This window comes from Littorina saxatilis, linkage group LG2 (genome assembly GCF_037325665.1).
Source record: "Littorina saxatilis isolate snail1 linkage group LG2, US_GU_Lsax_2.0, whole genome shotgun sequence".
NCBI lineage: Eukaryota > Metazoa > Mollusca > Gastropoda > Littorinimorpha > Littorinidae > Littorina > Littorina saxatilis.
In genome coordinates, this window is record NC_090246.1 from 8,205,979 (window position 1) to 8,218,607 (window position 12,629).

The window sequence follows — 12,629 nt, forward strand, 5'->3', positions numbered from 1 at the left end:
TCTCTCTCTCTCTCTCTCTCTCTCTCTCTGCCTCTTTGTGCTGCTCTCTCTCTCCCTCCCTCCGCCCCCCCCCCACACTCTCTCTCTCTCTCTCTCTCTCTGCCTCTTTGTGCTGCTCTCTCTCTCCCTCCCTCCGCCCCCCCACACTCTCTCTCTCTCTCTCTCTCTCTCTCTCTCTCTCTCTCTGCCTCTTTGTGCTGCTCTCTCTCTCCCTCCCTCCGCCCCCCCCCACACTCTCTCTCTCTCTCTCTCTCTCTGCCTCTTTGTGCTGCCTTTCTCTCTCCCTCCCTCCGCCCCCCCCACACTCTCTCTCTCTCTCTCGTCTCTCCCTCTCTCTCTCTGCCTCTTTGTGCTGCTCTCTCTCTCCCTCCCTCCGCCCCCCCCCCCCACACTCTCTCTCTCTCTCTCTCTCTCTCTCTCTGCCTCTTTGTGCTGCTCTCTCTCTCCCTCCCTCCGCCCCCCCCACACTCTCTCTCTCCCTCTCTCTAGCTCTCTCTCTCTAAACAAAAAAGCAGCCAGGAACAAGATTGTTGTTGTTAGAAGATGTAGTACGAAGGACGTTGTTATGTCATGTAAATTTAAAAGCTTTAGCGGATTTATGGTGATTTACCAGATTAATTGTCTTGGAGAGAAGGAATATAAGGTATCTGCTCTCTTTCTTTTCAGGAATGTGTCTCATCATAGACAACCAGACCTTCCAGAAGGACAAAACGAAAGCGGAAGCGAAGGAACTGAAAGACAGACAAGGAAGTGACGCAGACAGAGGTGATTAGTTAAACGTCTAGAATGGTATTTCAACGCAAAAAAAATATGGGTAGCGCCGTATGTATGGCAGCTCGCTTTCCCCGGGGAGAAAGCAGCCCGAATTTCCATGAGGGTAACCTCACTGGACTGTAAATCTTATCCAATCCAATCCATCCAATCCAATCCATCCAAGAGAACCAAGACCACATTTTGCAGAAAAATAAGATCAGTTTTAGTCGGCCTCTGACATCCATTGGCATTGTTCAATTAAAGGACGAAAATCATGTTCCATCGATAGATTGCATTTTGTATTTTGTTTGCTGAAATGAAAATATGAAGACACCATTTAAAGCCTGATGATGTTTCTAATAGTGTGATGAGTGTCTTGGTGATGAGTTCGTAAGATAATAAAATACTGTTCAAACCCATAGATGCAGTAACAGCGAAACACACACACCACGCGGATTATCCCATGTATAAAAGCCTGACCAGATCTAGGATGATGTCATTGAGTTAAATCGTGTACACGAGAAGGATTTTGCCTTTAACTGAATATTGATTTCTCTAGATGCCCTGAAAGCCACGTTCGAGGAGATGCTCTTTGAAGTCCGCTGCCTTGACAACCTCCCAGAGAAGAAGATGCTGAGGACGCTTAACAAGCTAGCAGAGGAGGACCACAGCAAGTTCGACTGCTTCGCCTGCTGCATCCTGTCCTACGGAGAACCAGGCGTGGTGTTCGGCAGCAATGGGATGCCCGTCAAGATCCTCAGCCTCACCTCGGCCCTGAAGAAGAAGAACTGTCCTACCCTGGAGGGCAAGCCAAAGGTATTCTTCATCCACGCGTGTCCGGTCGTTCAAGCGGAACCAGAGGACGATCACGGGGAGGATGTGGACACTGCTGCTACTAGGATTACAGGGGGTGAGTATGGTGTGATGTTGGAAACGTGACGATTGTTCAGTTCTGCTCCCAAGCAAGTCGATTTTGAAGTGTGACGATTATTTACTTTTACCCTAAAACCAAGTGAGCTTGAAGCGTGACGATGGGATAATATGACGTGTATTTGCAGATAATGTCCCGGACTGTCCTGCACCGCTGCCACTGAGTTCGTTAACGCTGAATTTCATAATTGGTATGATAAACGTTGTACGGTGGGTAATAAGGGTTTCTGAAAGGGTACCTCCGATCGACTGATGTAGGAAATGTGTGGTCAGTTTGTAATTTCACGTGCGTCAGTACGGTGTTAAAAGTGCCTTAATGTGTACACCTCCTCTTGACAGTATTAACAAATTATCATTACCATATGAGGCAGAGGGTGAATGATAAGATCTGGGAAAAACAAAGGACGAAAGCGCACTAACTATAGGAAAATTCGAACTTACTCGCTTACAAAAAAACAACCCATCTCCCTTGAGCACCATCACAAAGTAGACAGAACTTCGCTAACCTGACAAGTTTGTTTCTTTTACCAGCAGGCGAGGTTGCACAAGAAAGCAGCGGCGATTCTAACGGTGGAGACATAAAGCTATACCCAAAGGAACCTGACTACTTTATAGGCTACTGTACACAGCCAGCGTCCGTCAACATCAAGAAGGACGTGAAAGGGTCTGGCTTTATCCACAAGTTGACGATACTTCTGGACAAGCATTCGTCCAGGTTACTGTCTTGTTTTTTCCTCTCTCCCTGTGTTGCTGGTTGGAAGCAGATTGTCAGACACAAAAAAAGGAAAAACAAACTGATTCCTTTCCGGTTTCCGGTTTTGGGTGAGGGGGAAGGTTGTTTGTTATTATTGTTAGCAAACTATATTCATAAAACGGTAAAATCAGGAATCCGTAACCGCATGAAATTATATAGTACTGTGTGTCCACGCGCTGTGCACTGTCTGTCAATCAGTCTCTTTCTTCATAATTGCCTTTCCCCAGATTGGTTGTTATTGTTGTCTACGATTAGAAGTTCCATTCATGAACCATTCTTGTATATTTCACGACATTAATTAATTGTTATGTCTCCGTATGTCCGATCAGAAAAGACATCGTGGAAATAATGACGATGGTCAATGAAGAAATGACCGACAAAAAGGACAACACCAAAAATAAAGAGGAAACGACTGATAACAAGCCAGACCCACAAGCCCCGAAGCACAGTCTACGACTTAAGCTACGGCTTGGTCCTTGTCCGAAACTGAAGTAAGTTCAGAGTTTTGCATGTGTGAAGCTTGCCTTTAAACGTAAAAAAAATAACTGTGTCTTTTTGTGTGCTGTCCTTGTATTAATCCATATAACATATTTATATGTTTTTGGAATCAGGAAATGATGTAGAATAAGATGAACGTAAATTTGGATCGTTTTATATAAAAATAAAAATAAAAATTTATTAAAATTTTCAGATTTTTAATGACCAAAGTCAATAATTAATTTTTAAGCCACCAAGCTGAAATGCAATACCGAAGTCCGGCCTTCGTCGAAGATTGCTTTAAAAAGAATTCAATCAATTTGATTGAAAAATGAGGGTATGACGTCATCAAAAGTATTTATCGAAAAAAAAAAGAAATAAAACGTCCGAGGATATCATTCCCAGGAACTCTCATGTCAAATTTCATAAAGATCGGTCCAGTAGTTTGGTCTGAATCGCTCTACACACACACACGCACAGACAGACACACACACATACACCACGACCCTCGTCTCGATTCCCCCTCTATGTTAAAACATTTAGTCAAAACTTGACTAAATGTAAAAACGAAAAAACACACACGAAATAAGAGCAGAGAGAAACAGAGACAGAGAAATAGAAAGAGAGAAGGCTTAGCTTTACCTGTCCCACATATCAAACTTTGAATACTGCAATAAACAGTCTTCACATTCTTCACCAGATATGTTCTCAAAGCATACCGTATGCCAGTCAGTCTCAGGAAGGTACGTTCCGATGTTGGTAGGCAAGGCAAGGCCAAATCAGACAGACATAAATTTTAAGACAGATATAACAGGACAAAGCAGAGAAAGACGAAATAAAAAAAATAACAAGTCGCGTAAGGCGAAATTACTACATTTAGTCAAGCTGTGGAACTCACAGAATGAAACTGAACGCACTGCATTTTTTCACAATGACCGTAGTCCGCCGCTTGTGCAAAACGGAGTGAAACTGACGAGCCTGTTCAGCGCGGTAGTGGTTTCGCTGTGCTGCATAACACGCTTTTCTGTACCTCTCTTCGTTTTAACTTTCTGAGCGTGTTTTTAATCCAAACATATCATATCTATATGTTTTTGGAATCAGGAACCGACAAGGAATAAGATGAAAGTGTTTTTAAATCGATTTCGGAAATTTAATTTTGATCATCATTTTTATATTTTTAATTTTCAGAGCTTGTTTTTAATCCAAATATAACATATTTATATGTTTTTGGAATCAGGAAATGATGTAGAATAAGATGAACGTAAATTGAGATCGTTTTATATAAAAAAAAAACATTATTACAATTTTCAGATTTTTAATGACCAAAGTCATTAATTAATTTTTAAGCCACCAAGCTGAAATGCAATACCGAAGTCCGGCCTTCGTCGAAGATTGCTTTACAAAAATGTCAATCAATTTGATTTAAAAAATGATGGTTTGACAGTGCCGCCTCAACACACACACACACACACACACACACACACACACACACACACACACACACACACACACACACACAAACACACACACACACACATACACCACGACCCTCGTCTCGATTCCCCCTCTATGTTAAAACATTTAGTAAAAACTTGACTAAATGACTGTAAAAACAAGAATTGTGGGTTATTTTACCTTTTTAAACATTTGGGAACTTTAGCAGTCTATCTGTTTTTGGGATTAGAGAAAGACGAGCCCACGTCAATACGTCCTACATTTCAAGTGCTGACATGTTGTTTGTATCACTTAAGCCATTGACTTTCACGCTGTACCGTATGTCCCAGGGAGGTACGCCTGATGGTGATAGGCAAGTCCAAAAGGGGGAAGAGTTCCGTGGCCAACACTGTCCTTGGGGAGGACCATTTCTCCGTCAGCAGCTCCTTCAGTCAGAACATCTACTCCGGCTGGCACCAGCTGACCAGGGATGGACGCTCCATTGACGTGAGTCACGTGCAAAACAAGACAAGTCGCGTAAGGCGAAAATACAACATTTAGTCAAGTAGCTGTCGAACTCACAGAATGAAACTGAACGCAATGCAACGCAGCAAGACCGTATACTCGTAGCATCGTCAGTCCACCGCTCACAGCAAAGGCAGTGAAATTGACAAGAAGAGCGGGGTAGTACGTTGCGCTGAGAACGATAGCACGCTTTTCTGTACCTCTCTTCGTTTTAACTTTCTGAGCGTGTTTTTAATCCAAACATATCATATGTTTTTGGAATCAGGAACCGACAAGGAATAAGATGAAAGTGTTTTTAAATTGATTTCGAAAATTTAATTTTGATAATAATTTTTATATATTTAATTTTCAGAGCTTGTTTTTAATCCAAATATAACATATTTATATATTTTGGGAATCAGCAAATGATGGAGAATAAGATGAACGTAAATTTGGATCGTTTTATAAAAGAAATATTTTTTTTACAATTTTCAGATTTTTAATGACCAAAGTCATTAATTAATTTTTAAGCCACCACGCTGAAATGCAATACCGAAGTCCGGGCTTCGTCGAACAATACTTGACCAAAATTTCAATCAATTTGGTTGAAAAATGAGGGCGTGACAGTGCCGCCTCAACTTTCACGAAAAGCCGGATATGACGTCATCAAAGACATTTATCAAAAAAATGAAAAAAAAACGTATGGGGATATCATACCCAGGAACTTTCATGTCAAATTTCATAAAGATCGGTCCAGTAGTTTGGTCTGAATCGCTCTACACGCACGCACACACACACGCACACACACACACACACACACCACACACACATACACCACGACCCTCGTCTCGATTCCCCCCTCGATGTTAAAACATTTAGTCATAACTTGACTAAATGTAAAGACACAACTCACATACACACGCAGACAGGCAGGCAAGCACGCAGGCAGACACTCTCTGGCACACACACACGAACGCGGCAGGTACATTATACGCACGCACACATGCATGCACGCACACACGCACGCACGCACGCATGCATACATACACGTAGGCACACACACACATGCACACTCACACACACGCACGCATGCATACACGTACGCGCGCACGCACACACACACATACACTCTCACTAAATCAGTGTCAATGTCTCTCTCTCTCCAACTCCTTTTGTCTTTGTCTATCTCTCTCTCGGTCTCTCTCTCTCTCTCTGAACACTCATTAAAAGTACATTGTTCGCTCCATGAAATTTACACAATACAGAGTCCATTGGTACAGAAAGACCTTTAATACGGTGTCCTTATACGGAAAACATCAAAATGTCTGTGACCCCAAGTGCACAGCCCTCATATTCAATGGGTTCACTGTGATATAAGGGACGTAATTGCAAACGACGCTCCATGACACTGTTATTATCGTTACTTGACACCCGTCGCGTATGTCGCGGGGTTTCGGGCTGTTTCCGAGCTTTGTAAGGCCTCTTTCTGTGACTGATTTTTTTTCCTGTCTCATATGCTTGTCTATCGAGTATCACGCCTTAGGTTTTACCAGGAGTGGGTATGCTTAAAGAGCGAGATTTGTATGAAGGAGACCTTTTTGTGGCTTTTCACATACGGGAGAAGGCGAATAAGACAGTGTGCATTTTGGATGAAAAGAGGAGTTCAAATACGCAGGGCCGGATCTGGGGGGGGGGGGGGGGGTCCTGGGGTTCCGGAACCCCCCCCCCCCCCCCCCCCCCCCCCTGGCCATCCAATGTACCTCTCAGAGAAAAATAAATGTGGACTTTGGACCCCTGCCTTCAGTTGGAACACCCCCCCCCCCCCCCCCCCCCTCAAACGAACTTGGTCCGGCCCTGAATACGTGCGGGTTGCAGCTACGATGCTACACAGTTGTGGGATAAAAACGGCCATACACGTCAAAACCCACTCGTGCAATAAAACCAACCCGAGTGTACGAAGGAGTTTTAGCCCATGCACGCAATAAAAGAAGAAGACGATTCGAAAACACGGCAATTCAGAAAACACACTGTCGAACGGTTACCTTCCTAAATGTACAGTACATGTACAGTACATGACAATTTAGCCATGGTCATGAAAGTAGCAAATGTCATTTCGTTTCACACATATAATGCAAAGATCCTTATTGCAAAGTACTCAACTAAGTTGTGTAAATATGAGAATTCAAAAGACTTCTTGAACAGCAAAGGCATACCGGTGTAACACGAAATCTTTACTCCACGAACAATTTACTCCGGAGTAAATATTTCGTACGAAATTCTTACTCCGAGTACACTTTTCGTACGAAAAAAGAACTCCCCAAGGCACGAAAAAATTACTCCCTCCACGAAATGTTTACTCCCCAATACGTGATCTCGCGCACACGAATGTCGCGCTACCCTCCTTCCACCCCTTCCACCACCAAGACTAACAGGGGACAAGGGAGTAAAAATTTCGTACACCTGGCATGGGAAGTTAAATTGCTTGTGTTGGGGTGAAGTAATTTATTCGTTATTTATTCATCAGGGGAGTAACATTTTTGTACGAAATGTTTACTCGAAACTCACTTGTCTTGGGGAGTAATTTTCTCGTGTAATAGGGGAGTGCTTTTTTCGTAAAGGGAGTAACTTTTTCGTACGAAATGTTTACTCCGGAGTAAAAATCTCGTGGGGGTAATTTTCTCGTGTTACACCGGCCACCAAGTCATTGTACGTCATTATACCCCCCTTTTTGTACATCACCAACGAGTCCGTGCTATCACTACCGTTATCATTACTGTCATTATTATCAGTACCATTATTAATTACACTATAGTTATTATCACTGTTATTATTACCATTATGATTAGCATAACTATCATTAGTATAACTATCAATAGTGTCACAATCATCATTATCACTATCATTTTTTTCACTACCACTGTTATCACTTTCATTATCATCACTAACAATGCTATCATTATCATCACAATCATTATTAATACTATCATCATTATCACAGTCATTATTATCACTATTATTATCATCACAATCATTATCAATACTATCATTATCATCACAATCATTATTAATGCTATCATTATCATCACAATCATTATTAATACTATCATCATTATCACAGTCATTATTATCACTATTATTATGTTCACTACCTTAATTACATGTAGGCCTAGTATCACTGTCATTTTGATCACTAACATTAATTTTACTATTATTATTATCACGATAATTGTCAGTAAGTACTGGTGTCACATGACTGATGTGAAACAGTTGATTGGCTAATGGCAATGCGCTTAAAACTGTTTGCGCACTCTTGGAGTGCGCTAACTTTTCCACAGAGCGTATTCTTCCGCCCTTTTTCCAAAGCGAGGCTGTGCCCCTTCTTTTGATTTGAGAAGTTCTTCTCATCCTCCGTGTTTGTGACATGTAGGTTATTATCTCCACATTACCAAATGATGCTTGACCCTAAATGTCCCGCGGCTAAAAGCTGAAGTGTTTTTTTCTGACAGATTTCATGCGCCTGTGCCACAGTGAGTCTGGCCTCTTCTTTCGACTTGCGAAGATTCTTCTCAGCCGCTGTGTTAGTAGCATGTAGCTTATTGTCTCTACAATACCAAACAATGATTGCTAGACCCTAACATTTTCTGCGGCTAAAACACGCCGGTACCTCCGCTGCACCCGAAACAAGCCGGGGCCACTTGCTGCGCACCGGGGCCGAGCCACGAGAGGAGAGTTTCTGTACTAAATCTTCTCTGTTTTCTCCAAAATGACATATCTTCACGTAACTGGCGTTTGTACTTCGACCTAAGGTGTTATAGCATCCCATCATCGGTTTTATTCTTTCCCTCGATTCAATTCTGAACTCTGAGCTTCGATTGTTTATGCTTTTTAAGTGAATTATGTGTCAATATTGACTTTCCACAACTATTACGGAAAATTAGGCTTATCAAACAAGCTGCAGAGAATTGGAATGTAATTATTGGTTATCTATTGACATCTGGCTCAAGTGGTGTCATCTAAATTCACGCGGTTGAATCATATTTGTTGAATCTCTACAGTCACTTAACGAATTTGTTGCTGCGCACCGGGGCCACTGTGGGCTGCGCACCGGGGCACTATTTGTGCAATTGATGCTGCGCACCGCGGCCAGTAATAAACGTGTTATTATGCTCCTTCAAAGTGTGTAGCATACTGTTTTCGGTTGCGACCGTACTTGAGGATCTTTGTTTGTTTGTCAGCTTGTCCCGAGGGGACGCAACACTAGCTGTCGTCTGCTAGCTATTTTTTTCTTCACATTGTTACCTGCAGGGACCTCGGTTCCGCAAGGTCTATAGGCCTGTCCCTTACAAAATTGATTGAATAATGACCGCCCTCTTCATGTAGCGTAATCCAGGTCTGAAGATGACCACTGTTTTGAAGTTTGGATACAGCTTCTGGGCGGAGGTCTTGCAGTCGTTGCACATCATCTTTGCCTTCAAAAGTAAACAGCTCTTCAGCTTGTTCGTCGAGACATGTTGATGATACGTTGGCCGTTTCGTCTACAAAGACTCAGCGCTTTGCACTTCGTTCAATAAATCATTTTCTCGATTTGCTCTATAAATCTCTTTGCGCACTGTGATGTCTCAATAACTTAAAGGCACAGTAAGCCTCCCGTAAACCATCACAGATACGGTCAGGCTTTTACACACAGTTGAGTACAAACACCCTTTCATTTAAACACTCACCGATTGAGAACATCCTAGGTGCCCTCCGTAAAGAGCGAACAATTTTCAAAGAATTTATTTTTGCGTGGTTTATCTTACCCCTGAGCCATCGTAAACCCGTGTGATCCAGTTTCCCTTTTTTACAGTGTAGTCGTCAGTTAGTCATTTGAATGCGACTCGATGTGAGCTTATCTACAATAGCACGTTTTTATGCACGAAACAAACGGCTGTGGTTCACAAGAACTCTAGCGATGGCTTTTGACTGTTGAGAGGAACGGCGATATGCATAAACCGTCGTCTGCTACGACCCTTGCGTGACCCTGCTTCCGGGCTTTTCTTTTTTTTAAACTTTCGAATTGTACTGATCTTGTCTTGATGAAAAAATAATTCTTTTGTAAGAATGTTTGTGTGACAAGCTGTCAATTTATTATTTAGATTTTAAAAGTTAGGTCTAGCGCAAAAACGCACCACGGTCCAAAAACATTCTGATAATCATCGATCCACGACTATTGCCAGTTTGCATCGATAGAATGAGACCCGAAGGGAAGTAACTCACTTTTGACCTGAGTTCAGGATGGGTCCAAAAAGTGTTCGAGACAATCTGCAAAATTAATTCTTTAAAAATTGCTCGCTCTTTACGTAGGGCACCTAGGATGTTCCCGTTTGGTGAGCGTTCAAATGGAAGGGTGTTTGTACTGTGTGTAAAAGCCTGACAGTATCTGTGATGGTTTACGGGAGGTTTACTGTCCGGGCGTGATTTCCGGTATTGAATATTCATAACAGCCGTCCAGCCTGCACCAAAACGAGGCGCCATTGTTGTAGAGGAACAAGTCCACGAAAATAAATTCTTTGAAAATTTCTCACGCTCGACAGAAAGCAGCCAGGATGTTCCCGTTCGGTGAGCGTTCAAGTGGAAGTATGCTTGTACTGTATGTAGACGCTCGGGGAGCTCTGTGATGGTTTACGGGAGGCTTACTGTGCCTTTAAATTAGTATCACAATAATTATGTTCATTACCCTTATCACTTAGTTGTTTTCACAATTGATATCAACAAAATAATTAGTATCACAATCATTATTATCACAATCATTATTATCACAATCAGTATCATCACTATCATTATTATCACGAACATCATCATCATCATCATCACGATCTTTCTTCTTCTTCTTCTTCTGCGTTCGTGGGCTGAAACTCCCACGTACACTCGTGTTTTTGCACGAGTGGATTTTTACGTGTATGACCGTTTTATCATCACGATCATCATTACTATGTCAGTAGTGCTTGACGTGCAGATCACAGAGATGCCGACGGATCTGTCGTCGGACGAAGCAGCACGGCCTCTGATCACCATCACGCCGGGTCCTCACGCCATTATCCTGTGTTTCCGCTGCGAGCAGTTCTTCACGCCCGAAGACTACTACGCCTACACCACACTTAAGAAGTGGCTCGGCAGTCATTTCAGCAAGTGAGTGCTGATCGAACCAGCTGAACATTGCATTTTTCACACACACACCCTTTTTTTTAAAGCTGTATGTTAACTACTCCAGGTAAAAATTCATTCATGTTTAATAGGTTTTGGTCAGTTGAGCATTCATTCCCGTGACTGTTTTTCACGGAACAAACATTGTCTGCCTATGATTCGACACACACACACACGCACACACACACACATACACACACACACACACACACACACACACACACACACACACACTCAACACACACACACACACACACACACACACACACACACACACACGCACACACACACACATACACAGTACGTACGTATGATTGACGAACGCACGGACTAAGTACGTAAGCAAGTAAGTAAGAACGTAATATAGTAAGTAATAAGTAAGACGTAAGGAAGTAAGAAGTAAGCAAGTAAGTAAGTGAATAAGTGAGAAGTAAGTAAGTACGTACGTGAGAAGTAAGTAAATAAGTAAGTAAGTAAGCAAGCAAGTCAGTAAGTACGTAAGCAAGCAAGCAAGCATGTAAGTAAGTAGTTTTTATTCCAAACAGATATGTCATCCTCGCCGTCAGCGGTCTGGACAACATTGCAGGAGACGGTGCTGAAGACATGGTACGTAACTCTTTCGTACCCATCCTCCGAGAGTTACCCTCCCCTGACCGCTTCATCTGCCTTGACAACACCGCCAACTGGGACAGCAGACGACAGCAAGGGGACAAGCTGCTGCGATTGGTTGACCAGGTTGCCAATGACAACGGCGGCGGCCATTTTTCTAACCGGAAGATCCGGTCTTTCGAGCAGGAGATGCAGTACCAGCTAGGACGCGGGAAGACGCGGGCAGAGATCAAGAGGCGAGTGGTGGACGGCGATGATCTAGAGCACGTTTTTGCCAAACAATGTAGCAGCTGTGTTGTCTCCTAGGCTGAGTTGTCTCCTAGTCTCTACTAAGACCTTGTCAGACGCTAATTACTTTACAGTGTTTTCCTGCAAAGAAAACGCGAAACAAACGTGTGTTTACCGTGTGTCATCCCCAAATTCAAAGCAGTTGTTTTCACGAAGTTTTGAGACGGAGTAAGGTGAACCCCTGATCCCCTACCGTTTCAGGCAACCACCTCGCGCCGTTCAAGACCCTTTTTTTCTGATTGTCTATTCAGAACATGTGTAAATTCACATTTACTTTGAAACGAGGCAATTTGTTCTCAGATTTATGTCGTCTCCGATGGATGAAAGAGGGTGTCTAGCTGTTTGGTTGGGGATGGTTGTTGGGCGAGGAAGGGGGGGGGGGGCGGAGGGGGAGGGGGGGTTACGTAATCGCCTTGGGCAACCGTACAACATGTGTATACGTGGATTGTACTTTTGATTTGTTTTGAAGTTTTGCATTTTGTTTGGATAACTAATGATTTTGTTTTGTCTTGTTGGTTTTCATGACAATGAGTGTGTTATAAGTGTTTTGTACATCATCGATTGTCTGTGTTTGGAACTAGCTTTGAATCGATCCCCCTTCGTGTGTACACGCAAGCGCAAGACCAAATGCGCACGGAAAAGATCCATATCAGAGTTCGGTGGGTTATAGAAACACGAAAATACCCAGCATGCTTCC

General features: G+C 42.8%; 2 protein-coding genes across 2 annotated transcripts; both read left to right on the forward strand.

The window, feature by feature from the left end:
* The first annotated feature begins 668 nt into the window (after positions 1 to 668).
* Positions 669 to 1,692, forward strand: LOC138960490 (caspase-8-like). Its single transcript, XM_070332395.1, has 2 exons — positions 669 to 765; positions 1,313 to 1,692. The coding sequence occupies exons 1-2, from the start codon at positions 669 to 671 to the stop codon at positions 1,690 to 1,692; spliced, it is 477 nt and encodes a 158-aa protein (XP_070188496.1).
* Positions 1,693 to 2,776: 1,084 nt separating this feature from the next.
* LOC138955699 (GTPase IMAP family member 1-like) lies at positions 2,777 to 12,265 on the forward strand. The gene is made up of 4 exons (XM_070327255.1): positions 2,777 to 2,928; positions 4,699 to 4,855; positions 10,848 to 11,020; positions 11,581 to 12,265. The coding sequence occupies exons 1-4, from the start codon at positions 2,786 to 2,788 to the stop codon at positions 11,948 to 11,950; spliced, it is 843 nt and encodes a 280-aa protein (XP_070183356.1). The 5' UTR covers positions 2,777 to 2,785; the 3' UTR covers positions 11,951 to 12,265.
* The last annotated feature ends 364 nt before the right edge of the window (positions 12,266 to 12,629 follow it).

Bases quoted from the DNA above. Each gene is read 5' to 3' on its own strand.
- LOC138960490 (XM_070332395.1), top strand. From the start codon at position 669: ATGTGTCTCATCATAGACAACCAGACCTTCCAGAAGGACAAAACGAAA. The intron at 766-1,312 runs GTGATTAGTTAA...TGATTTCTCTAG, and splicing joins AGGAAGTGACGCAGACAGAG to ATGCCCTGAAAGCCACGTTC.
- LOC138955699 (XM_070327255.1), top strand. From the start codon at position 2,786: ATGACGATGGTCAATGAAGAAATGACCGACAAAAAGGACAACACCAAA. The intron at 2,929-4,698 runs GTAAGTTCAGAG...CGTATGTCCCAG, and splicing joins GGTCCTTGTCCGAAACTGAA to GGAGGTACGCCTGATGGTGA. The intron at 4,856-10,847 runs GTGAGTCACGTG...CTTGACGTGCAG, and splicing joins GGGATGGACGCTCCATTGAC to ATCACAGAGATGCCGACGGA.